The sequence below is a fragment of the Macaca thibetana genome, chromosome 16 (assembly GCF_024542745.1).
Source record: "Macaca thibetana thibetana isolate TM-01 chromosome 16, ASM2454274v1, whole genome shotgun sequence".
Lineage (NCBI taxonomy): Eukaryota > Metazoa > Chordata > Mammalia > Primates > Cercopithecidae > Macaca > Macaca thibetana.
Genome location: NC_065593.1, coordinates 13,892,014 through 13,917,112, shown reverse-complemented (window position 1 = coordinate 13,917,112; position 25,099 = coordinate 13,892,014). Strand labels below are relative to the sequence as shown.

The window sequence follows — 25,099 nt, the reverse complement described above, 5'->3', positions numbered from 1 at the left end:
CATAGAGATCTTGCGCTCAGCAGGTTGTATGAACTAGACTGTTAACATTTCTGGCTGGAGGTTGGGCCAAAGTCAGCTTGAGCTGACAGTCAACAAGCCCTCACTCAACTACTCAATTGCTGGAAGTTGTTGTCCAAAGAGAGAGCACTGGGCCACAACTCGCAGGGATCCCTGTGGGACAAAGTTAGCATGTTCCTTTTCCCCAGACCCACCAGCCACGCAAATAATTGCACCTGGCATCCCACTGTGGAGCACAGTTCATTTGTCTTGTTGGTTTATTGGCCTACAGAGTTGGACACACACACAAATGCGGAGATAAATATTGGTCAGTTTCTCTAAATCTGGGTCCTCACTACGTATAGAGCTAGAGTCTGTAGAATTCTAAATCTTGCGTGCTGTGGCACAGAACCAGTGGCCTTCCCACTCTGCCACCACCCTTCTTCCCAGGGAACATGGGGAAAGAGGGCACGAACTAACAAGACTCGATCATTTTCAAAAGACAAAACTGCAAAATCCCAAATTTCCAACATCTGAAACTCACAATATTCAAATTCCCCAGTTCAAATACATATATTTTAATCTCCACGTCGCCACAATCTCATTTGTTGCCCAGAACCACCACATTCTGGAAGCTATTTTCCTTAATCATATTTTAAAAAAAATAAATGTCTACAATCTCAATTCTCCCAAAAAAATGTCCATGGTTTTGGAATTTTGACCTATTCTGAAGTTCCAATTCTCCGGTCCATCCTCAACCCTTCCATTTTCCCATGCCTGTTTGCCTCAGAGGAGTACGGGTTAAGGATATAGGGGCACTGTCATAACCTCTGCCCTTGCCTCCAGGCCTTCCTCAGTCTCTCTTGTGGTTCCGCTGTATAGATAGATAGATATATAATTTGTGTGTAGATATATATATATGTATTCTTTATTACGTATTTTTTTGCAGTTTTTCTAAAGTGCCAGAAACAAGATTTGTGGGAAATTTTAGTGATTTTTTTTTTTTTTTTTTTTTTTTGCATTTTTCCCCATTTGAAACTTCCCCCCCTTAAAAATTGGAACTTGGTACATTCAGTAGGAAATTCATCACTCAGGCTGTGGCCAAGACCAAGAAAAGTGCAAAGAGACAGAGGAGGAATGAAGGAGTGACTCCTCTGTGGTGAACATTCAGGGAGCCTGTCTAAAACCTCCCCCTTTGTATATGCTGGGAGGGTATGAGGGGTAGGAGGATGGTCCTGGCCCTCCCTAAACTCACCTCCCTCCAAAAGCCATGATCTTGCCCTTGGCAGTGATTGCTGCTAGGGCAGCCATCTTGGCCCCAAAAACAGTAGCTGGGGAAAAGGCTGGCATTTTGATGACAGCAACTTTTCCTTTTAAAACTGCACTCCTCTAATTCCCATTTGTCAAATTTGCTCCCCCAAACTGGCTCTCCCCTTGTGAGCTATTTTCTGGGGGGAGGTGGGTGGGATGGGAAATGTTTATCCAATCACAGAGCAGGGAGGCCCAGTTTTCAAAGAGAATTAGGAGCAAACATTTCTTCATCTCCCCCACTGGAAGGAAATACAGGGACCCCTGACCAGGGTTAACTAGTGCAAATTAGGGATTAGGGACTATTTAAAGTCCCTGTACCCCATCCCTAGGCTGGGATCTTTGGGTGAGGGGAACTGAGTCAAAGATGGGGTGTAAGGTGCTATTTTGAAGGGAAAGCCGGTGGGGATACCCCAAAGCCCACCAGAAGAGAATGGTTCCCCCAAAACCATCTGGAGTGATTGGTGAGGGGAGTGATACTGGGGAGATGGGAATACAGGTAAGGATGGAAGGTCATGTGCAAATCCTGGGCTTACCCACCCATCCCACCCCTATCATTTTTCTGGCTATTTGGTCTAGTCTGGGAGAAACCATCAGGAAAAAAAACAGGGAGAAAGTAGATTCCCTTCTCCATCCCATTTGGAGTTCTTCCCTCCTGGCCCCCAAATCTGGTTTAGCCCAGAATAGGCCATATGTAGAGGCAGAAAGAGGTATGATCTGCTCACCTCTTTTGCCTTGGAAGAATCTGGAGCTCACTGGATTTGGGGGTCAAGATGGGGCCAATACTTCCCTGCCCTGGACTGGGAAAGTGCTCAGCCACGGAACAGAAGGGCAGCCCTCCCCCAAACCTCCTTGACCTGGCTTGGGAGAGGCCATCTCCGAAGTCCAGGAATATGGGGAGGAACATGGAAGATCCAAAGGCATGGAAGCCGAGGAAGGCGTCTTGATGCAAGGGAAACAGGGACGTAGAGACCCACGCTTGGGAAGGATGGAACCCAAAGCCACACTCCCAGGCGGGTGGGGTCAGGTATCACAATGGTCTGGTCCAGGCCCTGGGCCACAAAGAATGGAATGTGCTAGGAAGCATCTGGGAAGGGCTTAGAGAAAGCTTCAGAACAAGGGGGGGTCATTAGGAGAGAGAGATGGTTTCCCCCTAGGTTTACGAATCAGGGGAGCAGGTTAGACATTCAGAGCTGGTGGGGGCCGTGAGTAGAGATTCAGGTTAAGTATATTGCTCAGTTGCCCCAAGGGCTGGAGAAGGGATGGAAGCTGGCCCTGCCCCTCATGGAGGCCATTCCCTGGAGGAAGATTGAGAGGGGAACCTCGAAAGATCCCTTCCCAGGAGATGGGAAAACTACAATCTCACACAAAGCAGCCTGACCCCTGAGCTCCAGGGGCCCCCAAGTCCCTGCACAAGAGTGTGGAGGGGCTCCCAAGGGGCAGGGAGGCCAGGGAGCTGGTAGTGGTGGGGGGTTCAGGGAGGGTGGCATCTGGTGAAAGGGGGATTGAGCCCCAAGGTTCACCCCACATCACCCTTCTGGGTTCTCTCAACCCCTGCCCTTTCCCCTTCTCCCTTAGGGGGAACTGGTGGAGGAAGAGTTGGGGGAGGTGGTGTTGGCGGGGTAGGGGGTGCTGCTTGAGGATTCACTGCGTAGCCAAAGACCCCTGGTAGGAAGGGAAGGGCCCCCCCACCCTTCTCATCAGGTAGGACCATGTTGAGAGCAACTGGGAGAGCGGCCAAGTTACTGAAGTTGTAAGGGTAAGCGGCAAGGAGCTGGGGGCCGTAGACGAGCGGGTAGGGCTCAGGGTAGAAAGTGACTTTGGCAGCCCCTATCCCCTCCATCCGGTCCCCCTCACCAGCTCCCACTGGCCCTTCACTCCCAGATTTTCCCCTGCCACCACCAGGTTCCCGGCCGCCCCCAATCAGGGCCAGTGGAAATTCCTGCACAGGTGGGTATGCATAGCTGCCCCCGCCTGCCACCACTGGGGGCTCCTCACCCCCTGAGATGACAGGGTCCTGGAGTGAGGCGGTCTCAGAAGCTTCCTCAGCAGCAGTGCTCCCGCCACCTGCCTCACCGCTGGATGAGGAGACTTGCATCTCTTGGGGGGCTTCCTCCTTGACATCCCCGGGCCGGGTGCCAGCGCTGCCCTTGGAATAGGCAATGACAGGTGTTGGGGTGCCCCCGGGCCGCTCAGCAGCATGCCTCTGCCCGTGGCGGCTCAGGGCAGCTGCGGTCTTGCACACCTTGGCGCAGTGGGGGCAGGTAAAGCGGGTGGAGGGCCTCCGTCCGGCCCGGGAGCTGTGGGAGCCCCCACCGTGGGCCTCTTGGTGCTTTCGCAGCTTTCTCAGGGTGGCAAAGGTCTGGGCACAGTCCCCACAGCGGTGCCTCCGCTCTGTGCGGGCACGTCCCGCTGGGCTCTCGGCTGCTGGGGTTTCCTCCCAGCTCCTCCGTTCTAGCTTCTGCCTCCAGCGTGGTGGCCGGCGGCCTCGGGGCGGCCCACTACCCCCCACACTGGCACCTCCAGCAGCTCCAGCCTTGCGCTTAGGCTTGTAGGAGTAGTAGGGCCTCCAGAGCTGGTCCTCCCCACCAGCCTTTGATTCCTCCTCATCCTCCTCCTCCTCTTCGTCCTCCTCCTCTTCATCATCTTCAGTCTCCTCCATCTCCTCTCCGCTCAGCTCCCCAGGACGCAGATCAGTCTCTGAGATGCGGCGCTTGACAATGGCCTCCTCCCCAATTCGCACAGTGATCTGACACAGTGGAGGTGGAGCCTGCAGCTGAGAGGGGCCCCGGCCAGCCCCTGCGGGGGCACCCCCACCTCCACCAATCCCGCCCACTGGCTTGGCTGTGTAAGTCAGAGTCCTTCCGGCCCGTGGATTCCGGCCCTTGGCCTCCTCCGTGGCGGTGGCCGTGGCTGGCCCTGCAGCGGTGGCTGGGCTGGCTGCTGTGGCTGGGCTGGTGGGTGTGGCTGCAGGCTCAGGGGGAGGAGGTGGGTATTCTCGTTTCTTGGGTGGCCTCGGGGGAGCAGTGTAAGTGATAACCGAGGCGGCTTGGGACCCTCCTGTGCTGGCCGTCCCACTCCCCCCTCCACCACTGCTACTGCCCCCATGGACAATGACAGAGGGGGCTGGGTGGGCAAAAGTGATGACAGAGGGTGGAGGGCCAGGCTCTGGGGCAGGTGGGGGCCCAGGCGGCGGGCTGGCTGGCATTGCCACAGGGGCCGGTGTGTTGAGGCTTGGAGAAAGAGGGGCCTCCGGGGCTCCCTGGCTGTAGGTCTTGTAGGGCCGCTTGGCTGCCCGCATGGGGAGCAGGCGGTAGAGCTTGAGTGTATTGAGCTTGGGCTTGTAGCCTCCATTGGGTGTCTTCTCACTGGCGAGGAGGCCCGGGCTAATGCCATGGAAGGCTCGCTGGTGGGTCTTCAGGTTATAATAAGTGACAAAGGTCTCCCAACAGAAGATGCACTGGTACCTGGGTCAGCACAGCAGGGAATAGGGCAGGAACACAGCCACTTGAGTCAAGGGCCCTGAAGCCTCCCAGGTCCTCCTGCACCCTGCACTCAAATCTGTGACTCCCGCAGCCTTGTGCTGCCTCCCTCACCCAGCCAGCCTCAGTGCGGGGTGCCCATCTGAGCTCAGTGCCCCCACCGGCTGTGAGACTCTAGGCCTCGGCTGTTGCACTTGGGACCCAGCCTAACTCACAGAGCCTTCTTCTCAAGCCCAGATGACAGAATGGGGAAACGACTTACGAACAGGGACACCGCGTGGAAACACAAGGCCCTGCTCAGAATAGTGTAATGATTCCTGGACATGCCTGTTCCGCCGCAGTCCTTTCCGGTGAGGGGAGCTTTCTCTTTCCCTCTAGCCCTTCCCCACGGCAGCAAGCCAGGACATGGAACAAAGACACTTAATAAACCTCAGCTGATGAACCCTGGAGGCGAGGTTGCAGTGAGCCAAGATTGCTCCACTGCACTCTTGCCTGGGCAACAGAGCAAGACTCCATCTCAGAAAAAGAAAAGAAAAAAAAAAACCTCAGCTGAAGGAACTTGGGCTGGAGGGAGGCAGACAGGTGAGTGGTGGTGAGCAGGGGCCTCAGGATGGCTTTTTTTTTTCTTTTCAAATTGTTTGTAGAGGCTGGGTGCAGTGGCTCATCCCTGTACTCCCAGCACTTTGGGAGGCCGAGGTTGGTGGATCACCTGAGGTCAGGAGTTCGAGAACAGCCTGGCCAACATGGTGAAACCTTGTCTCTACTAAAAATACAAAAATTAGCTGGGCATGGTGGTGCGCACCTGTAATCCCAGATACTCACGAAGCTGAGGCAGGAGAATCACTTGAACCCAGGAGGCAGAGGTTGCAGTGAGCTGAGATTGAACCACTGCACTCCAGCCTGGGGGACAGAGCGAGACTCAGTCTTAAAAAATAAAAATAAAAAAAAACCAGGTGTGGTGGCTCACGCCTGTATCCCAGAACTTTGGGAGGCCAAGGCAGGCAGATCACGAGGTCAGGAGTTCAAGACCATCCTGACCAACATGGTGAAACCCCAACTCTACTAAAAATGCAATAAACAAAAATTATCTGGGCATGGTGACGCATGCCTGTAATCCCAGCTACTCGGGAGGCTGAGGCAGAATTGCTTAAACTGGGACCTGAGAGGCAGAGGTGGCAGTGAGCCGACATGGCACCACTGCACTCCAGCCTGGGCTACAGAGGGAGACTCTGTCTCAGAAAAAAAAAAAAGAAAATAAAAGAAAAAAAAATTGTAGAGATGGGGTCTCTATGTTGTCCAGGCTTGTCTCAAACTCCTGGCCTCAAGCGATCCTCCCACCTCAGCTCCACAAAGTGCTGGGATTACTGCAGCTAGCCTAGTCTCAGGATAACTTTCTAGGCCCCAAGCCCCACCCATTGCTGCCCTTGTCCCTGTGATCTCTGAGTGCTGGCCTCCAGCCGCTCCCCCCGCCAGCCTGGACCACTCACCTGCGCTCCCCCGTGTGCCACACCTCATGCTTCGTGCGGTACTCCGCCAGGGCGAACACTTTCTCGCAATAGCGGCAGGGGTACTTCCTCCGCCACGAGTGTACATTGCTGTGTCTCTTCAGACTGGACAGGGTCACATAGGAACGCTCACAAGCTGCGCACACATACAACACGTGGCCTCCCACCACCTTCACCACGTGCTCGGGGCCTCCTCGGAAGCCCGCCGGTGGAGGCAGGGCTGAGGCGTCCACCCCTGCAGGACCACCAGGGCCAGCGCCCCCGGCTCCCAGCCCTGTAGACCCCCGAGTGCTAGCCCCTCGTCGGCACTGGGCCTCATGGGTCTGCAGCCGTTTGGGATGGATGAAGCTTTTTCCACATTGGGGGCAGGGGAGGGGCCGCCGGGGTAGGGAGCACTGCAAGTCAGGGGCCTGGGCCTCAGCCCTGTCACCCTCCCACTCCCCAGCTGGCCTGGGCCGGGGCCCGAAGCTGTCCTCTTCAGGCTGCGAGGTGGCCATGGGGGCTGGGGTAGGAGGTACCCAGGCATCACCTCCCTCCCCTAGGCCCTGAAGACGGGAGATGCCCAGACGGCGCCCCAAAGCTCCAATCTCTGCTACAGCTGCACCGTCCCCTCCACCACCAGGCAGTGCGAGCCGGGCGCTATAGATGAAGTTGAGGACATCAGAAAACGCAGCTGCTGGGACCCCTGGCAACTCCAGGACCCGGGGCGGGGAAGAAGCAGGGGGAGAGGCTGGAGGGGGAGAGGAAGAGGAAGAGGAGGAAGAAGAGGAAGCAGAGGAGGAGGAAGAGGAAGACGACGAGGAAGACGAGGAGGAGGAAGAGGCAGCTGTGGTGGTGGCAGGGTTGGGTGCGGAGCCCCCTGTAGCTGGTGGGAGGGGCAGTGGAGCTGAAGTGAGCAGGGCCTCTCTGAAGAAGGGACTCGAAGCAGCCAGGACGCTGCGGTGAGCAGGGAACTTGGTGTCTCCGGCTATGAGGGTGACGTCACAGAAGAGGCCACGGAGCCGCTGTTCATTGAGCTGGCGCAGGACGGCGGGGGCATGAGACGGGTCCGTCACCTCTGCAGGGGGGGGCATGGTGCCAGCCTAGACAGTGGGAGAAGAGGCCAGGTAGAGTCTCGGAGGCTGGGCAGAGGGCAGAGGCTTCTAAGGCCAGGCAAAGAGCGGGTTAGGAGCTGCTGGTCAGAAGCCAGTGGAAGGCTGATCACTTCAGGCCACAGAAGCCAGGACTTGGCCCTTAGCCACCCAAGTCTGGCCAGCATCCAAGACCAGTATGTCTAACTCACTTCTGTGGCTGGAAGAGGCCAGAGATACCTCAGGTCATGGTGAAGGTCAAGGGGTCATGACCTCTGAAGTCACAGACTAGAGAGGTAAGCGAGGGAAACCTCTCTCATGGGAAGGAGGAGGAAGCGCTACAACTCCTGATAGCCATTTCACAGAACTCCCCAGCCTAGACAAAATGGCCGCCCCTGCTGGCCTGCTGCCTTGCGTCTACTTTTCCCTCACTGTAGACCTCTGGGTACCTTCTCACCTGAGAGCACAGCCAACATGGAGTGGGGCGGGGGGTGGCTCAGCGAGTCCCTTCTGCTGGGCCTCTTCCTTCTGTGGAGAAACAGAAACCATGTCAGGGGAACCTAGAAGAGGAGCAGGAGAGGGTCACCAGGGAGGGAAGTGGGAGGAAAAGCCCCCAGGAAGTAGGGAGAGGTGCAGGACTGTGGCCAGAGAGGACATCCGGGTGAGCCCGGACCCCTCCCCGGAGCCTCTGCCAGGTTATTTGTTTAGCTGCGTCCGGTCAAACCTGGGAGGCCACGCAGATTATTACAGAGCCTTGTTCTGCAGGCCCAGAGAAGTACAGTGACAAGATAATTTGCATATTCTCAATTCACCTCCAAACAATATAGTAGCACAGGTCCAGCCCATAGGTTCAGGGAAGCCTGTCACAGCACTCTCAAGTCCCTTTGGCCCAATCTCCAGGGCTCAGAGAAAGTCAAAGATTTGCATGTTGTCATTCATCACAATGGTCTCATTTACATATCAAAATAATTTGTTTTTAAAAATGGGACCTAAACTGGCAGATATTCAAATGAGGAGAGGACCTCCTCATATCCTCCCAGCCCCATAAATCTTAGAGGGGGTTTCTGGCCCAGCTGCCAGGCAACATTGAAGCCCACTGACCCCTACACAACTGCCAGCTTGCTCCAGTCTCTGGAGGGCACTGGAAAGGCCACAAGACCAGGAGGCCTGGTCCCACACCTCCCTCAGAGACCTGATGCCCTAGGGATTTGGGCTGAAAAAGCAGCATAATCAAGGCCGGGTACGGTGGCTCATGCCTGTAATCCCAGCACTTTGGGAGGTAGAGGTGGGCAGATCACGAGTTCAGGAGATCGAGAACATCCTGGCTAACACGATGAAACCCCTGGCTAACATGGTGAAACCCCATCTCCACTAAAAATACAAAAAATTAGCCAGGCGTGGTGGCGCACGCCTGTAATCCCAGCTGCTTGGGAGGCTGAGGCAGGAGAATCGCTTGAACCCGGAAAGTGGAGGTTGCAGTGAGACGAGGTCACGCCACTGCACTCCAGCATGGGCCACAGAGCGAAACTCCATCTCAAAAACAAACAAACAAACAAACAAAACCCAAAAAACAAAGGGAAGAGCAGGCAACTCAAAGGCAAGCTCAGGCAGTCAGCAGCACAGAAAGTACCGCACGGCCACTTTCTCCTGCAGGCACCATCAGGGCCTCGAGGACTCTTTTCAGTTGAAGGTTTGAGTTTGAAAGCCAGACTTATCCGGAGTCACACAGCGTTGATAATGACAGGTGGCACCTATTTAGAGATCCAGGCCTGCAGAATTGAGAGCAGAGCTCTCCGGACCCTCTCCTCTGCCCTCCACAAAGCCTGGGAGCCGTCACCCATCTTTGAGGGTGTCCTTCCATATCCCATGGGCCACATGTGTCTTCAGAGGCGTTCGGAATCAGGAGTTCCTCATACAATTCCCATCCCCTGAAAAATAATTCTTTCCCATTTATCACTCATACTATCTGGACTCAAAGGCCTTTTCCCCACATATACCCCATTTCGCATTCCCCAAAATATTTTCCTGACACCTTTCCTGGATGGGAAGAAGGAAGATGGTAAACAGTGATGATATTCCAAAGTTTTAACAACCCTGTCTGCCAGGGACCGATCAGGTTCTAGGTCAAGTGTTACCCTGTCAATTGGTGAATTTCAGATAGGTCAGGCATCCTGAGGAAGGGGCCTCACTGCATTCGTGGGCTGGTGCTCAGGCCTGCTACTCACTTCCATGATAACCACTGGCCCACTGGGACCCCAAGTCCTCATTTGTTCCTTATTACTACCCTGAAAGGTAGCAGTTAGCTTTCCCGCTTTTTAAATTTGTATTTATTTATTTATTTTGAGATGGAATCTTGCTCTGTACCTAGGCTGGAATGCAGTAACGCAATCTCAGCTCACTGCAAACTCTGCCTCCCGGGTTCAAGTGATTCTCCAGCCTCAGCCTCCTGAGTAGCTGGGATTACAGGCACCCACCGCCACACCTGGCTAATTTTTTGTATTTTTAGTAGAGATGGGGTTTCACCCTGTTAGCCAGGGTAATCTCGATCTCCTGATCTTGTGACCCGCTCGCCTAGGCCTCCCAAAGTGTTGGGATTATGGGCATGAGCCACCACACCCGGCCACTATCCCTCCTTAAGGCCAGACACTGTGGCTCACACCTGTAATCCCAATACTTTGGGAGGCCGAGGTCGGTGGATCATCTGAGGTCAGGAGTTCCAGACCAGCCTGGCCAATGTGGAGAAACCCCATCTCTACTAAAAATAAAAAAAAAAAAAATTAGCCAGGCATGGTGGTGGGTGCCTGTAATCCCAGATACTTGGGAGGCTGAGGCAGGAGAATCGCTTGAACCCAGGAAGTAGAGGCTGCAGTGAGCCGAGATAGCTCTGGATGGAGATTGATCCAGCCTGGGTGACAGAGTGAGACTCTGTCTCAAAAAATAAAAATAAAAATAAATAAAAAATAGGCCAGGCACGGTGGCTCACGCCTGTAATCCTAGCAGTTTCGGAGGCCGAGGCGGGTGGATCACGAGGTCAAGAGATTGAGACCATCCTGGCCAACATGGTGAAACCCCATCTCCACTAAAAATACAAAAATTAGCCAGACACGGTGGCGGGCACCTGTAGTCCCAGCTACTCGGGAGGCTGAGACAGGAGAATCACTTGAATCCAGGAGGCGGAGGTTGCAGTGAGCCGAGATTGAGTCACTGCATTCCAGTCTGGTGACAGAGCGAGACTTTGTCTCAATAAATAAATAAATAAATAAAATGACAGACTATGGGCTGGGTGCAGTGGCTCACACTTGTAATCTCAGCACTTTGGAAGGCTGAGGCAGGTGGATCTCTTGAGCTCAGGAGTTCGAGACCAGCTTGGGCAAGATGGAAAAACCTGGTCTCTACAAAAAATACAAAAAGTAGCCAAGTGTGGTGGCGTGCACCTGCAGTCCCAGCTACTCAGAAGGCTGAGGTGGGAGCATCCCTTAAGCCCAGCAGTTCAAAGCTGCAGTGAGCTATGATTGTGCCACTGTACTCCAGCCTGAGTGACAGAACCACACCCTGTCTCAAAAAAATAAAATAGGCTGGCCGGGCGCGGTGGCTCAAGCCTGTAATCCCAGCACTTTGGGAGGCCGAGACGGGCGGATCACGAGGTCAGGAGATCGAGACCATCCTGGCTAACACGGTGAAACCCCGTCTCTACTGAAAATACGAAAAACTAGTCGGGCGAGGTGGCGGGCGCCTGTAGTCCCAGCTACTCGGGAGGCTGAGGCAGGAGAATGGCGTAAACCCGGGAGGCGGAGCTTGCAGTGAGCTGCGATCCGGTCACTGCACTGCAGCCTGGGCGACAGAGCGAGACTCAGTCTCAAAAAAAAAAAACAACAACAACAACAAAAAAATAAAAATAAAATAGGCTGGGCGTGGTGGCTCATGCCTGGAATCCCAGCACTTTGGGAGGCCTAGGTGGGTGGATCACCTGAAGTTCAGAAGCTCGAGACCAGCCTGGCCAACATGGTGAAACCCCATCTCTACTTAAAATATAAAAAATTAGCAGGGCATGGAGGCAGGCACCTGTAATCCCAGCTACTCAGGAGGCTGAGGCAGGAGAATCACTTGAACCCAGGAGGCAAAGGTTGCAGTGAGCCGAGATCGCGCCATTGCACTCCAGCTTGGGCAACAAGAATGAAACTTCATCTCAAAATAAATAAACAAATAAAATAAATGTCAGATTATGGCTTACAGATGCTAGGTAGCTGGCCCGAGGACATAGGAGCAGCTAGTAGCAGGGCTGGGATCTGATCCCAGGAAGTTTGGCTCCAAAGCCTATGTTCCTGATGACTTCACGACTTCACCTTACATTAATGAAGGACGTGTTTATGGCACCCACCAGGGCTCAAATAGCCTACCTGGGTGCCTTTCTGAAAATTAGAAGCAAGGTTCTTTCTTCCAGGAGGCAGCAGCCCTGTGTAGGTGAGCAAAGTCAAGGTTTGCCTCCAGTCCCCATTCACCGCATTGGCTGGGCCTGCCAACCTGCACAACCATATTGGTGGACTTGGTGCCTATGCATGTGTGACTGTGTGCTAACTGCCACCGTACTTGGACGAGACCTGTCAGGGCTTCTAAGAACCAGAGACACCCAATGCTGGACTGGCCCTTAGGGATCACACACAATCATCGTCATCATGGTCTCTGTAGCTGCCATTTGTGAATTTTTTTTTTTTTTTTTTTTTTTTTTTTTTTAGACAGGGTCTTATTCTGTTGCCCAAGCTGGAGTGCAGTGGTGTGAACATGGCTCACTGCAGCCTCAACCTCTTGGAATAAAATGATCCTCCTGCCTCAGCCTCCTGAGTATCTGGGACCATAGGCATATGACATAATGCCTGGCTAATTTATTTATTTACTTTTGTAGAGATGGGGTCTTGCCGTGTTGCCCAGGCTTGAAATACTTACCATGTGCAAAGTATAATGCTAAGCATTTTATCTGTATCATCTCATTTCAACACTCAAAATGGCCACAGTGAGGCAACAGGCTTAGAGAAATCAAATACTCTAAACTCCTCCCTTTGAGGTAGAGGGAAGGTAGTGATGGGGTTATCTGCCTCAGATTTTGTTGCTAGCCAACCCAGCGTTTGGACGAAGCTTAAGTTCAACTGCCCTGTGACTGGCTACTGCCCTGCAAGGCCTTATAGGAAGTGGAGAAGACCAGCTATGTGACCCCAGGCAGGTTACTTAACCTCTCTGTATCTGTTTCCTTGTCCGTACGGTGGGGACAATTAATAGTTCCTACCTTGTGGGGTTGTTATAAAAATTAAGTGAGCCAACAAGTGGCAATATCTAGTTCGTAGAACTCAGTCCTGGAAAATGGTGGAGAGAAGCGGTGAAGAAAAAAAGGCATAAATTGGGCTTCATGGTAGGTTTGGTGGCTCTGTGGTTTTCAAGTTTTTCGTTTGTTCTTACCATTTCTACTCTTCAATGCCTGTGTGACCTCAGAGGTGCCACTGAGGTGGGGATCTGAGCATGGACACCAGACACGCCCTACGTCTTGTGGTTCCCTCTGGCTGGAATGTTCTTTCCTCCAGATAACCTCATGCAGTGAAGCCCAACTTCCTTTAAGCCTTGACTTAGAAGCCACCTTCCTCTGAGGCCTTCCCCGGCCACTCCCCACTTCCTAAAACTTCCTATCTCCCTACCCTACTTTATTTTACTCCTTAGCACTTGGTAACCCATTTTTTTTTTTTTTTTTTTGAGACAGAGTCCAGTTCTGTCACCCAGGCTGGAGTGCAGTGGTGTGATCTGGGCTCACTGCAACCTCCTCCTCCCAGGTTCCAGCAATTCTCCTGCCTCAGTCTCCCGAGTAGCTGGGATTACAGGCGCCCAACACCACACCTGGCTAATTTTTTTTTCTTCTTTTTTTTTTGAGACACAGTCTCACTCTGTCGCCCAGGCTGGAGTGCAGCGGCACAATCTCTGCTCACTGCAGCCTCTGCCTCCCCAGTTCAACCAATTCTTTGCCTCAGCTTCTGAGTAGCTAGGATTACAGGCACCCACCACCATACCCGGCTAATTTTTATATTTTTAGTAGAGATGGGGTTTCACCATCTTGGCCAGGCTGGTCTTGAACTCCTGACCTCGTGATCCACCTGCCTTGGCCTCCCAAAGTTCTGGGATTACAGGTGTGAGCCACTGCGCCCAGCCTGCCTAATTTTTTCGTATTTTTAGTAGAGGTGGGATTTCACCATGTTGGTCAGGCTGGTTTTGAACTCCTGACCTCAAGTGATCTGCCCGCCTCTTCTGCCTCTCCAAGTGCTAGGATTACAGGCATGAGCCACTGCACCTGGCCATTCTTTTTTTTTTTTTTTTTTTGAGACAAGGTCTCACTCCGTTGTCCACGTTGGAGCGCAGTGGCACAATCACGGTTCATTGCAGCCTCAACCTCCCAGGCTCTCGTGACCGCCCACCTCAGTGTCCCTAGTAGCTGGCACCACAGGTGCACACCACAATGCGCAGTTAATTTATTTTTTATTTTTAGTAGAGACTGGATCTCCCTATGTTGGCCAGGCTTTTCTTGAACTCCTGGGCTCAAGTGATCCTTCTGCCTCAGCCTCCCAAAGTGCTGGGATGACATGCATGAGCCACTGAAACTGGCCCAACTGTTTCTCTCCCTTTTTTTTTTCAGGGGGGACACAGTCTAGCTCTGTTGCCCAGGCTGGAGTGCAGTGGCACGATCTCGGCTCACTGCAACCTCCGCTTCCCGGGTTCAAGCGATTCTCCTGCTTCAACCTCCCGAGTCACTGGGACTACAGGTGCCCGCCACCACGTTTTGTTTTTTTTTTTTTGAGACGGAGTCTTGCTCTGTCACCCAGGCTGGAGTGCAGTGGCACGATCTCAGCTCACCGCAAGCTGTACCTCCTGGGTTCACGCCATTCTGCTTCAGCCAACTGAGTAACTGGGACTACAGGCGCCCGCCACCACTCCCAGCTAATTTTTTTTTTTGTATTTTTAGTAGAGACAGGGTTTCACTGTGTTAGCCAGGATGGTCTAGATCTCCTGACCTTGTGATCCTCCCGCTTCGGCCTCCCAAAGGGCTGGGATTACAGGCGTGAGCCACCGCGCCCAGCCAGGCCCGGCTAATTTTTGTATTTTTAGTAGAGATGGGGTTTCACCATGTTGGCCTGACTGGTCTTGAACTCCTGATCTCAGGTGATCTGTCTGCCTTGGCCTCCCAAAGTGCTTGGATTACAGAGCCCGGTCAACTGTTTATCTTTTTTTGAGACTGGATCTTGCTCTGTTGCCCAGGCTGGAGTACAGTGGTGGGATTGAGGCTCACTGCAGCCTTGACCTCCTGGGCTCCAGTGATCCTTTACCTCTCAGCCTTCTGAGTAGCTGGGACTACAGGTACCTGCCACCATGCCCAGCTACTTTTTGTATTTTTTGTAGAGATGAGGTTTCACCATGTTCCCCAGGGCTGGTCTTGAATTCCTGGGCTCAAGCAATCCGCCCAGCTCAGCCTCCCAAAGTGCTGGGATTATAGTGGAGAGCCACTGCGCCCAGCTCCTATTTCTTATTTATCTCCGGAATGTAAGCTCCAAGGGGTAAAAGGTAGGACTTTTTGGGGTTTTGTTTTGTTTTTGAGATGGCGTCTCGCTCTGTTGCCCAAGCTGGAGTGCAGTGGCGTGATTTCTCTCGGCTCACTGCAACCTCCGCCTCCTGGGTTCAAGCAATTGTCCTACCTCAGCCTCCCAAAAACCTGGAACTCTAGGCATATGCTACCACACCCGGCTAATTTTCGTATTTTTAGTAGAGACAAATACCATGTTAGCCAGGCTGGTCTCGAACTCCTGACCTCAGGTGATCCACCTGCCTCGGCCTCCCAAAGTGCTGGAATTACAGGTGTGAGTCACCGTGGTCAGCCTTTTTTTTTTTTTTTTTTTTTTTTTTTTGACATGAGGTCTTGCTTTGTTACCCAGGCTGGAGTACAGTGGTGTTACCACAGCTCCCTGCAGCCTCGAACTCCCCCGGGCTCAGGTGATTCTCAAATTTCAGCCTCTCAAGTAGTACCACCCAGTGAATTTTTTATATTTTTAGTAGAGATAGTGTTTCACCATGTTTCCTAGGTTGGTCTTGAACTCCTGGGATCAAGCAATTCACCGCCTTGGACACCCAAAGTGTTGGAATTACAGGTGTGAGCCACAGCACCCAGCCAGGGGTAGGGAATTTTGTCTGCTTTGTTCACTGCAGTATCTCAAGTCCTTAGAATAGGGCCTAGCACATAATGGGTGGTTAAAAACAAAACAAAAAAACAGGTAAATGAATGAACCTGTCCTCAAAGTCCATCCTCCAGGAACGAAGCCATTATCCATGACGGACTAAGTTGGCCCAGAGATAGGGATGATCGTTATGAACTTGACCACTTCTGGGCCGGGCACAGTGGCGCACGCCTGTAATCCCAGTACTTTGGGAGGCTGAAGCGGGCAGATCACTTGAGGTCAGGAGTTCCAGACCAGCCTGGCCAACATGATGAAACCCTGTCTGTACTAAAAATACAAAAATTAGCCGGGTGTGGTGGTACACACCTGTAATCCCAGCTACTCAGGTGGCTGAGGCAGGAGAATTGCTTGAGCTGGGGAGGTGGTGGTTGCAGTGAGCCAGAGATTGCGCCACCGCATTCCAGCCTGGGTGACAGAGTGAGACTCTGCCTCAAAAAAAAAAAAAAAAAATAGGCCGGGTATGGCCAGGTCACGCCTGTAATCCCAGCACTTTGGGAGGCCAAGGCAGGTGGATCACCTGAGATCAGGGACTGACCACCAGCCTGGCCAACATGGTGAAACTCGGTCTCTACCAAAAATAAAAAATTAGCTGGGCGTGGTGTTGGACGCTTGTAATCTCAGCTACCTGGGAGGCTGAAGCAGGAGAATCACCTGAACCTGGAAGGCGGAGGTTGCAGTGAGCCGAGATCATGCCATTACACTCCAGCCTGGGCAACAAGAGCGAAATTCCGTCTCAATAAAAAAAAAAAATTTAAAAAACCATAAATAAGTTGACCACTCTGGAGTCCTCACAATTTGCCCCATACTCTTCTTGGGACCTCACACACACTGCCTCATTTAATGATATTCTCAGTACAGCCACCCCCAGTAGGTATTTATATTATCCCGTTGCCCAGGTTAGAGTGCAGTGGCATGATCTCGGCTCACTGCAACCTCCGTCTCCCAGGTTTAAGCAATTCTCCACCTCAGCCTCCAGAGTAGCTGGATTCCATGCCCAGCTAGTTTTTGTATTTTTAGTAGAGACAGGGGTTCTCCATGTTGGCCAGGCTGGTCTTGAACTCTTGACCTCAGGTGATCCCCCTGCCTTGGCTTCCCAAAGTGCTGGGATTACAGGCATGTGCCACCACGCCCGGTCATATTATTCTAATTTTACAGAAGAGGAAACCAAGGCTCAGAGAGGGATATACCTTGCTCGAGATCGCACAGCTTGTAAATAGCAGTCAAGATTCGAATCCAGGCCCGGCTGACCCCAGATGCTCAATCTTTCCCTCTGCCATACTGCTAGACCTGGCCCTGAAGGGGCCTATGGCCCGCCAGCTGGTTACATAAACCACCGCACAAGGTCTCACGTGCTAAGTGCTAAATGTGTCATGTCTGACTCCACCCTTTCCCTCGCTCCCACATCCAGCAGTCATCAAGTGTGGCTGAAACCGCGGCGGAGCTTGGGAATGGCTCTGGAAATCTCCCCTTCGATAGCTCAGGTCCTTGTTAACATTCACATGGTCCAAGGCTATAGCCTCCCAGCTATCCCCTGGCCTCCAGGCTTACCTTCCTCCACCCAGCCCTCCTCCCACCGAGGGTCAACGTCCCTAACCACAGTTCAGGAATATCACTCCTGGGCTCAAAACCTCCACTGGTCCCCACTGACTCTAGAATAAAATTCAGATTCTTCTACCAGGCAGTCAAGGGCTCTAGTCTAGCTCCAATCTTCCTTTTTAATCTTGCCTTGTGTTATCCTCTTCAAACACAGAGTAATCAGTGTGAGCCGGGCGTGGTGGCACGTACCCATAGTCCCAGCTACTCAGCAGGCTGAGGCTAGAGGATTGCTTGAGCCCAGGAGTTTGAGTCCAGCCTGGACAACATAGTGAGACCTCACCTCTAAACAAATGAATGAAACCCCAGACACCCAGTGTGCCCTCCAGCTTCTACATGACCCACACCTGCACGCCTTTGCCTGTGCTGGCTTGTCCTGTCAGAAACGCTCTTTCCCCAAGCTTGTCAAAATCCCTCCAAAACATTAAGATCTAACTCCAAGGCCACCTCCTTCTTGGCCCTCCCTGACTGACAAGATGAGGACAATCTCTCCTTCCTCTGACTCATCAACCTTTTGTGCCCCTATGGCCACCATCCACCTTATGCAGCAGCAGAGACTCAGGTTCTCATGGCCTCAGCTGGGGCTCCCTGAGCATCTGGGTCTTCTGAAATGGACTGCTGCACAGATGCTAAGTTTTGCAGTAACTGGGGAGAAGAGTGTTGGAGGCAATTGCACAGAAAGGACCATCCACTGAATGTTCCAGAAGGTAGCAGAGTACAGTAGTTAAGAGCACAAGATCTGCAACCTGATTGCCCAGGTTCAAATACAGCTTCACCTCTCACTAGCTAAGTGACTTGGGACAAATTACTTAACTTCTCTGGCCCTCAGCTGCCTCACTTGAAAAAGGGAGGTAATTACAGTGCCTACTTCATGGTGTTGGTCGGAGGACTGAGTGGCCACACGTAAGCGCCCTGAAGACAGTGGCTGGTGCACGGTCAGTGCTAAGCAAGTGTGTGCTGCCATTATTATCAGCCAAGCCCTGAGAAGGGAATTCCCAGTCCTGACGGAGGGCTGACAGGGGCTGTGCCAGCCCCCAGACTGCAGCCACTTTCAGGTCCGTTTCCCACGTGCTTTCGGAAGATATGCAGGGCAGGCAATCAGCCCCATTCCGCAGATGAGGAACTGAGCTTCCTTCAGATCAAGTGCCAGTGAGGGAATGGTAAAGACGCCAGAGCTCCTCAGCCCTGGGCCATGGCTCCTTTCTCTTCACCAGGCTGTCACTGTGCACCTGTTGTGCAGGCTCCCCCAGGCGGCCACCCCCTCCCAGCCCCCCATGCCGGAGGGCCTGTCCACAGCACCCTCCCTTCCCCTACATACACACATCCTTCCAGTGGGGCCAGGCACAGTAGACAGTGGTGTGCAGGCTTGGAATGCACTCGCGCACACACCCCTAGAAGGGCCCAGGCCCCAAAGGTGAGGAAAACCTGTTCTGAGGAATCTGCCTAGTGAGCGAATTCCGTTCCGAGGCCCTTCCACCGTCGCAGGAGTGGGGCCCAGTGTGCGTCAGAGATACCCACAAGGGGGGCAGAGAGAGGGAGAGGGTGAAGCAGGAGGAGGCTGAAAACTTCACGTTTCTTTTTTCCATTTTAGTGACAAGAGTCACACCCAGCCTTTACATAAACATGGCCAAGGAGCCGCTCTGTCTAAGCTTACTTCCCTTGTGGCCGCCCAGCCTCTCCTCCGGGTGACCCTGACATGCTGGGCAGGCTGATGAGGGGCAAACACACAGACCCTGCAAAGATTAGCTGGGCCGCCTGACAACACCCATGCCTCCCGCCGGCCGCCATGCGCTACCCTGCATTTATCTCCCGCCTTCCTCATACCAAATCCCCTCCGCAGCCCCACCACCACTTAAGCACACAGACGGCAGGCACGCATACACAGCCTGCTTGCGGCTGGCCTCTTGGGTCTGAGGCCCACACTACCCTTGTCACGCCACCTCCCTCCCCACATGTGTTTTCTGACCAGCTTGCCTCCCAGCCCAGCAGCCCGGACAGGCTCCTACAAACAACGTCACAAAAGAATCCTGTGGAGAATGTTGCAAACGCAGAACCTTCCCCTTGCTTGGCTGCCCATGATCCCACAAACACAAGTGGCGCATTCCACCCCGAACCCCTCACACCAATGCCAGCTGACCCACAGGCCCGAGACACACCCTGGGGTTCCTCACTCCAGATCTTCCGGATCTGAGTTCTAGACGCGCAGCCCCCATGCAACGCGCTCATGACGGACACGCAAACCCATCCATCGCCCTCTTTACCACTGGACCACACCTCAGCAGAGCAACAGAAATGGGACCCAGACGTGACGCCTTCTGACTAAAAGGCCCACAACCGCCCCCTCCAAAAGGGCACATACACTGCATCCTGGCACTCTCCGCAACACATACAGCATGCCAGCTCTGCAGAAAACAGTTCATAAACAGGTCATAGGTGCAGCACAAGACGCACATGCGAGAAAACACATGCTGTAGAAAACACACAGCCCCACATCGAACAAACTCTGCACCAGCATGCTGTGCCCTGCTCAGAATGCCCATCTGTCACCCAGAGCCACAGGGCTCGTCTTGTAACTCTGCCCCACAACACTGGACACCCCTTCTGGCTTTCTACCTCCGTGGCCCAGGGAGGGCCCTACCCAGACCCCTGGCTGCCAGCAAACGGTGGTGCCCAGGAGAGGTTTACCTTGCCCCACCACACAGCACGAGACACACGATCTCCAAGACTCACAGCCACAACCCTGCCCCGACGGCGCGGTGGTTCCGGGGCCCCAGCTCGCCCTGCGCACCCCGCACACCCCAACTCTGGGGCGCTCGGCGGCCCACCCCTCCCCCTCTCTGCCTGGCTCCTACGCCATCGCCCTCCCAGCAGCTTGCAGCGCTTGCCCGGGCTCACACCCGCCCCACCCCACCCCCAACCTGCCCCACGGGGGGAGGGGGACATTAGGCTGCAGAATTAACCCTTCAAAGGGGGAGTGAGCGCCGCCCCTTCCACGGCCCCAGGCGATCGCGTCCCCCGGCCGCCGCTCGCTCGGACGCCATACCAGGGCCCCCTTAGTCGCCCCCCAGCGTCGTGTGCGCCCGGGGGCGGGGCCAAGCTCAGCCCCCGACCCCTGCGCCCCCAGGTCAACCCCAAAGGAGAGCGGTCTGGGCGCGGGGCGCGGCCGGGGCTCCGCGGCGCCGGGCAGCGGAGAGGGGGCCCGGCAGTTGGCTCCGGTCCGCCCTGGCCCTGCCCAGTTCGCCCCGGGGCCCACCTGACTGTGATGGCGCCGCGTCCGCCAGGCCCGGCTCATCACCGTGGCCGCCCCCGGCCGCTCCGGTTTCGCCCGCCTCCAGCTCCCGCTCCGGCTCCGGCTCCGGCCCCGGCCCCCCCAGCGCCTGGCCCCGGCCCGGCCCCGCTGCCGCCGCCGCCGCCGCCGCCGCTGACATCATCGGCTCCCCCCGCCCCGGTCCTACCCCCACCCCCACCCCCGGAAACAGTCCCCCCCCAGCGCCGCCGCCGTCGCCGCCGAGAGGAGGCCGGCGCAGCGCAGCCGACACCGACACAAAGCTCCGAGCGCCCGACGGCCTTCACCGGGACTGATCCCCGCGGCAGGACACCGCGCCGCGCTGGGCCACCGGGCGGGTGGACACCGAGCCGGGCGCGGGCCGGATTGCAACACCCCGGCAGGGGCGCAAGACCACCGACCCCCAGGGAAAGGGCTCCCTCCGCCCTTCCCCCTGCACGCCCTTCACTCAGCGGTGCACACTGCCTGAAAGCATTTAACACACAGGCTCTCAGGGTGCAGACATGACATGGCAGACTCATAATCAGGCCCAGTGGGACCCACAGACTCAGGGTCAGCACACTCAAAGAGGGCCAGCCCTGGACACACACACACACACCCTCTCCAGGAATGCGCAGGAACGCTCAGCAGGCCGCGGAAAAGGAAGGCCCTGGCCATGCACACGGGGCACACATTAACGACCACCAGCGCAAATGAACACACGAAGCTGGCTGGGTACTTTGTCCCCACCAGCAGATAGATCCACATCTGTATCCTTGAACATAAATGCAGAAGCCTTGTTGTCGGCCTCTGGGGACAGCATCAACAAAACACCAGGTGGAAGCACACACAGAAAAAAACACATTCCTGAAACTCCACAGGGACAATCCCAAGAACTCCTCCCTGGTGCTGGAAAATTAAAAACTAAGGAGATAGAGGAGCCAGGCTTCAGAGCTCCTTGCCTTAAAACCTCTCTGAGGCCGGGTGCGGTGGCTCACGCCTGTAATCCCAGCACTTTGGGAGGCAGAGGCGGACGGATCATGAGGTCAGGAAATCGAGACCATCCTGGCTAACACGGTGAAACCCGTCTCTACTAAAAATACAAAAAAATTAGCCGGGTGTGGTGGCGGGCGCCTGTAATCCCAGCTACTTGGGAGGCTGAGGCAGGAGAATGGCGTGAACCCGGGAGGCGGAGCTTGCAGTGAGCCGAGATGGCTAGATGGTGCCACTGCACTCCAGCCTGGGCTGGGCAGGGTGGGTCATGCCTGTAATCCCATCACTTCGGGAGGCTGAGGTGGGGTGGATCACTTGATGTCAGGAGTTCAAGACCAGCCTGGCCAACATGGAGAAACAAGATCTCTACTAAAAATAAAAAATTAGCTGGGTGTGGTGGTGCATGCCTGTAATCCCAGCTACTTGGGAGGATGAAGTAGAATTGCTTGAACCTGGGAGGCGGAAGCTGCGGTGAGCTGAGATCGCACCACTGCACCCCAGCCTGGGCAACAAGAGTGAAACTCCATCTCAAAAAAAAAAAAAAAGAAAAATTAGCCAGGTGTGGTGGCGCACGCTTGTAATCCCAGCTACTTGGGAGGCTGAGGCAGGAGAATCGCTTGAATCTGAGAGGTGGAGGTTGCAGTGAGATGAGATCACACCATTGCACTCCAGCCTGGACAACAAGAGTGGAAACTTCATTTCAAACATAAAAAGAAAGAAAAGAAGCAGAGTTAGACTCAGTGGGAAAATAGGCGCACTACCACCTCAGGAGGGTTCCAGGGAAGAACCCCACCCCCACTCCAACCAGGTCACAATGGCTGGAGCTCTGAGGGGCCCAGGCTCCCTGAGCCAGGAGGAGAGAGGAGAAAGTCCAAGGAAAGATGGTGAGTGTGGGGGCCAGGGGCCCAATACTCCCTCCCTATAGCTCCTGGTTGCTCCATTTCTCCTCCTTTCCTAAAACTTAGCTGTCTCAGAGATACCCACAAATAGAATTCATAATGGTGTACCCAGGTGTCTCTGGAACTTGTGGCATCACACAGATGCATAGCATCTGAGGCTTCCTCCCCTTCCTCAATCCAAGAGGGCATCCTGGTTCCTTTTTCTCCTCCCAGGAACATCTTACCTAGGAAATGATACTCCAGGACTGCTCACTCCTTGCTTCCTGCTGCAGACCCACATTATACCATCTCACTCATCTTTTAGGCCCTTTCTAGCTCCCAAGAGTTCCTCCCAGACCCCATCCTCGCATCTGCCCTGCCCCAGGTCACCCGGGCTGTGGCTACTGTCTACCCTGAGCTCCTTTCTCCCTAACAGGCTGGCAGTCACCCCTACTTCAACCTGCCCGACTTCACGCAGCCATCGCCGCCCTCCACTCCACCCAGCCTCCCCTCGCACCAGCGCTGCCAGCCCTCTGATGCCACCAAGGGTCTGCTGGTGGCCCTGTTGGGTGGGGGCCTGCCTGCTGGCTTCGTGGGCCCCCTTTCTCGTATGGCTTACCAGGCTTCCAACCTGCCCTCGCTGGAGCTGCTCGTCTGTCGGTGTCTCTTTCACCTCCCTATTGCCCTGCTACTTAAACTGCGTGGCGACCCACTTCTGGGACCTCCTGACATCCGAGGCCGGGCCTGCCTCCATGCCCTGCTCAACGTCCTCAGCATTGGATGTGCCTACAGTGCGGTTCAGGTGGTGCCCGCTGGCAACGCTGCCACTGTTCGCAAAGGTTCTTCCACCGTCTGCTCCGCCCTCCTCGCCCTCTGCCTTGAGAGCCAGGGTCTCAGTGGCTACGACTGGTGTGGACTGTTGGGCAGCATTCTAGGACTAATCATCATTGTGGGACCTGGACTAGGGACACTGCAGGAGGGGACCACGGGTCTCTACACTGCCCTGGGTTATGTGCTGGCTTTCCTGGGAGGCCTGACGCTGTCCCTGGGGCTTCTGGTCTATCGTTCTCTGCACTTTCCCTCCTGCCTCCCAACAGTGGCCTTCCTATTTGGCTTGGTGGGGCTGCTGGGCTCTGTGCCAGGCCTCTTTGTGCTGCAGACCCCCGTGCTGCCCAGTGACCTTCTGAGCTGGAGTTGTGTGGGGGCAGTGGGGATCCTCGCCTTGGTCTCCTTCACATGTGTGAGCTATGCGGTCACCAAGGCCCACCCTGCCCTGGTGTGCGCTGTCCTGCATTCTGAGGTGGTGGTGGCCCTTATACTGCAGTACTATATGCTCTATGAGACTGTGGCACCTTCTGACATCATGGGGGCAGGGGTTGTGCTGGGCAGCATTGCCATCATCACAGCCCGGAACCTCAGCTGTGAGAGGGAAGGGAAGGTGGAGGAGTGAGATAGAACGTGGGAGCCCGGGGGTTGGGAGGGGCAGGGGTAAATAGAGGCAAAGACTGAAGACGAACATGGGAGGACAAGTGACTGGAAAAGAACTGGTGTGGGAGAGGGTACCTCTCAGAGTCAAGGGTGACTTGGGGACTTGGTGGAGAGTGACTACCTGGAAGACCTGGAGCCAGCCTGGGACCAAGAGATGCGGAGTCCAGGCTGGGTCCTGGGAATCAGGGCATAACTAAGGGGTAAAGTCTGAGGAGCAGATCCACGGCAGGCAGGCTGTGGGCCACAGGGAGGACTTCACTCAGCAGCAAAGAGAAGAGCATTGGGGCTGGAGTGTTCCGGCAAAGACAGAGCCAGCAGCTGCGCTGGGGGAGGGGAGCGTGCCTCCCCACCCCTCCCCTCACGGCGAAGGTTTCCTTTTCTCGTGCTTGTGCCCCCCCCTTGGGGTGGTGACGTGACATTGACATCAAACAAGGATTACTCTGAATGTGGCTGTGCAGTGGTGTCGTCTCTGCTTTGGAGGGAGAGTGGAAGTCCTACGACCGTTCTCATTGGAGAATCCCTTGGGATCCCCGCCCTCCATTTTATTCCTGAAATATTTTACAGTGTGAAGGATTTCCTAATGTTCAGATGCCTTGACCCCAAATCCCTCAGGACTTTCGTGGCCCGCCCCATGGCTAATCTGCTTTTCTCGGATTGTCACGGTCCCGTGATCTCTCCCGGACAGTGGCCAGGCTCCTTCCAGAGCAGGCCTCCGAGCTGAAGTCTCTTCGAGCGGCTCAGGCCATGGATCTAGGACCATGGCTCGGTACGGCGCGGCACTAGAGGCCAGGAGATGCCCACCCGTCTCTGGGGGCCGTTTGACCAACATCGGCTACTTCCGGACAAGCCACTGGTCCCGCCATCTTGGCTTGTTCATGCATATTCAGCAAGAGAACTGCATATTCATGAGCAACCGCCCTCCCCCGGGAGCCCACTCGGGAGGACCCGCCCCACCCCGCCTCCATTACCGATTCGCAGAGCAGACCATTTTCCAGCTGGGGGGGTGCTACGAATGAGAGGCTTTTGCTGAAGATGAAACCGTTGTCCAAACTAGAATGAAAGCGGCCCAATTTTACCCTCGAGTCTTCAAACCTTAAATCTCAGTGCAGAAGGGAGCAGCGAGGAGAGGCGGTGGGATTAAAGAAAAAAATTCCTCTCTCCCAGTCACTTCAAAATGTCGCCCAATCAGCGAGCGGGGGGAGGACCTACGACTCTGGCTCGCACCCCGTGCGGGCCTGCGCAGGCGGCCCCGTAGCGCAAGG

The 25,099-nt window shown here is 54.8% G+C and overlaps 2 protein-coding genes across 6 annotated transcripts; one reads left to right on the top strand and one right to left on the bottom strand.

Annotated features, from left to right (window-relative positions):
• Positions 1–247: 247 nt before the first annotated feature.
• On the bottom strand, positions 248–25,064 carry ZBTB4 (zinc finger and BTB domain containing 4). 5 transcript variants are annotated; one of them, XM_050765253.1, is made up of 4 exons: positions 24,806–25,064; positions 7,820–7,890; positions 6,275–7,374; positions 248–4,772 (listed from the first exon to the last, which is right to left on the bottom strand). In XM_050765253.1, exons 3-4 carry the CDS (start codon positions 7,363–7,365, stop codon positions 2,825–2,827), a joined length of 3,039 nt encoding a protein of 1,012 aa, XP_050621210.1. In that variant the 5' UTR covers positions 7,366–7,374; positions 7,820–7,890; positions 24,806–25,064; the 3' UTR covers positions 248–2,824. The 5 variants fall into 5 exon arrangements, with proteins under 5 accessions (XP_050621210.1, XP_050621209.1, XP_050621212.1 ...); XM_050765252.1 differs by lacking the exon at positions 24,806–25,064 and adding an exon at positions 20,467–20,654; XM_050765255.1 differs by lacking the exon at positions 24,806–25,064 and adding an exon at positions 20,174–20,244.
• Positions 22,080–24,812, top strand: SLC35G6 (solute carrier family 35 member G6). Its single transcript, XM_050765389.1, has 2 exons — positions 22,080–22,355; positions 22,786–24,812. Exons 1-2 carry the CDS (start codon positions 22,353–22,355, stop codon positions 23,797–23,799), a joined length of 1,017 nt encoding a protein of 338 aa, XP_050621346.1. The 5' UTR covers positions 22,080–22,352; the 3' UTR covers positions 23,800–24,812.
• Positions 25,065–25,099: the final 35 nt, after the last annotated feature.

Coding starts and splice junctions, on each gene's coding strand:
- ZBTB4 (XM_050765253.1), bottom strand. CDS start 7,365: ATGCCCCCCCCTGCAGAGGTGACGGACCCGTCTCATGCCCCCGCCGTC. Junction 4,773..6,274: donor TGGCACACGGGGGAGCGCAG/GTGAGTGGTCCA, acceptor GTGCTGACCCAG/GTACCAGTGCATCTTCTGTT.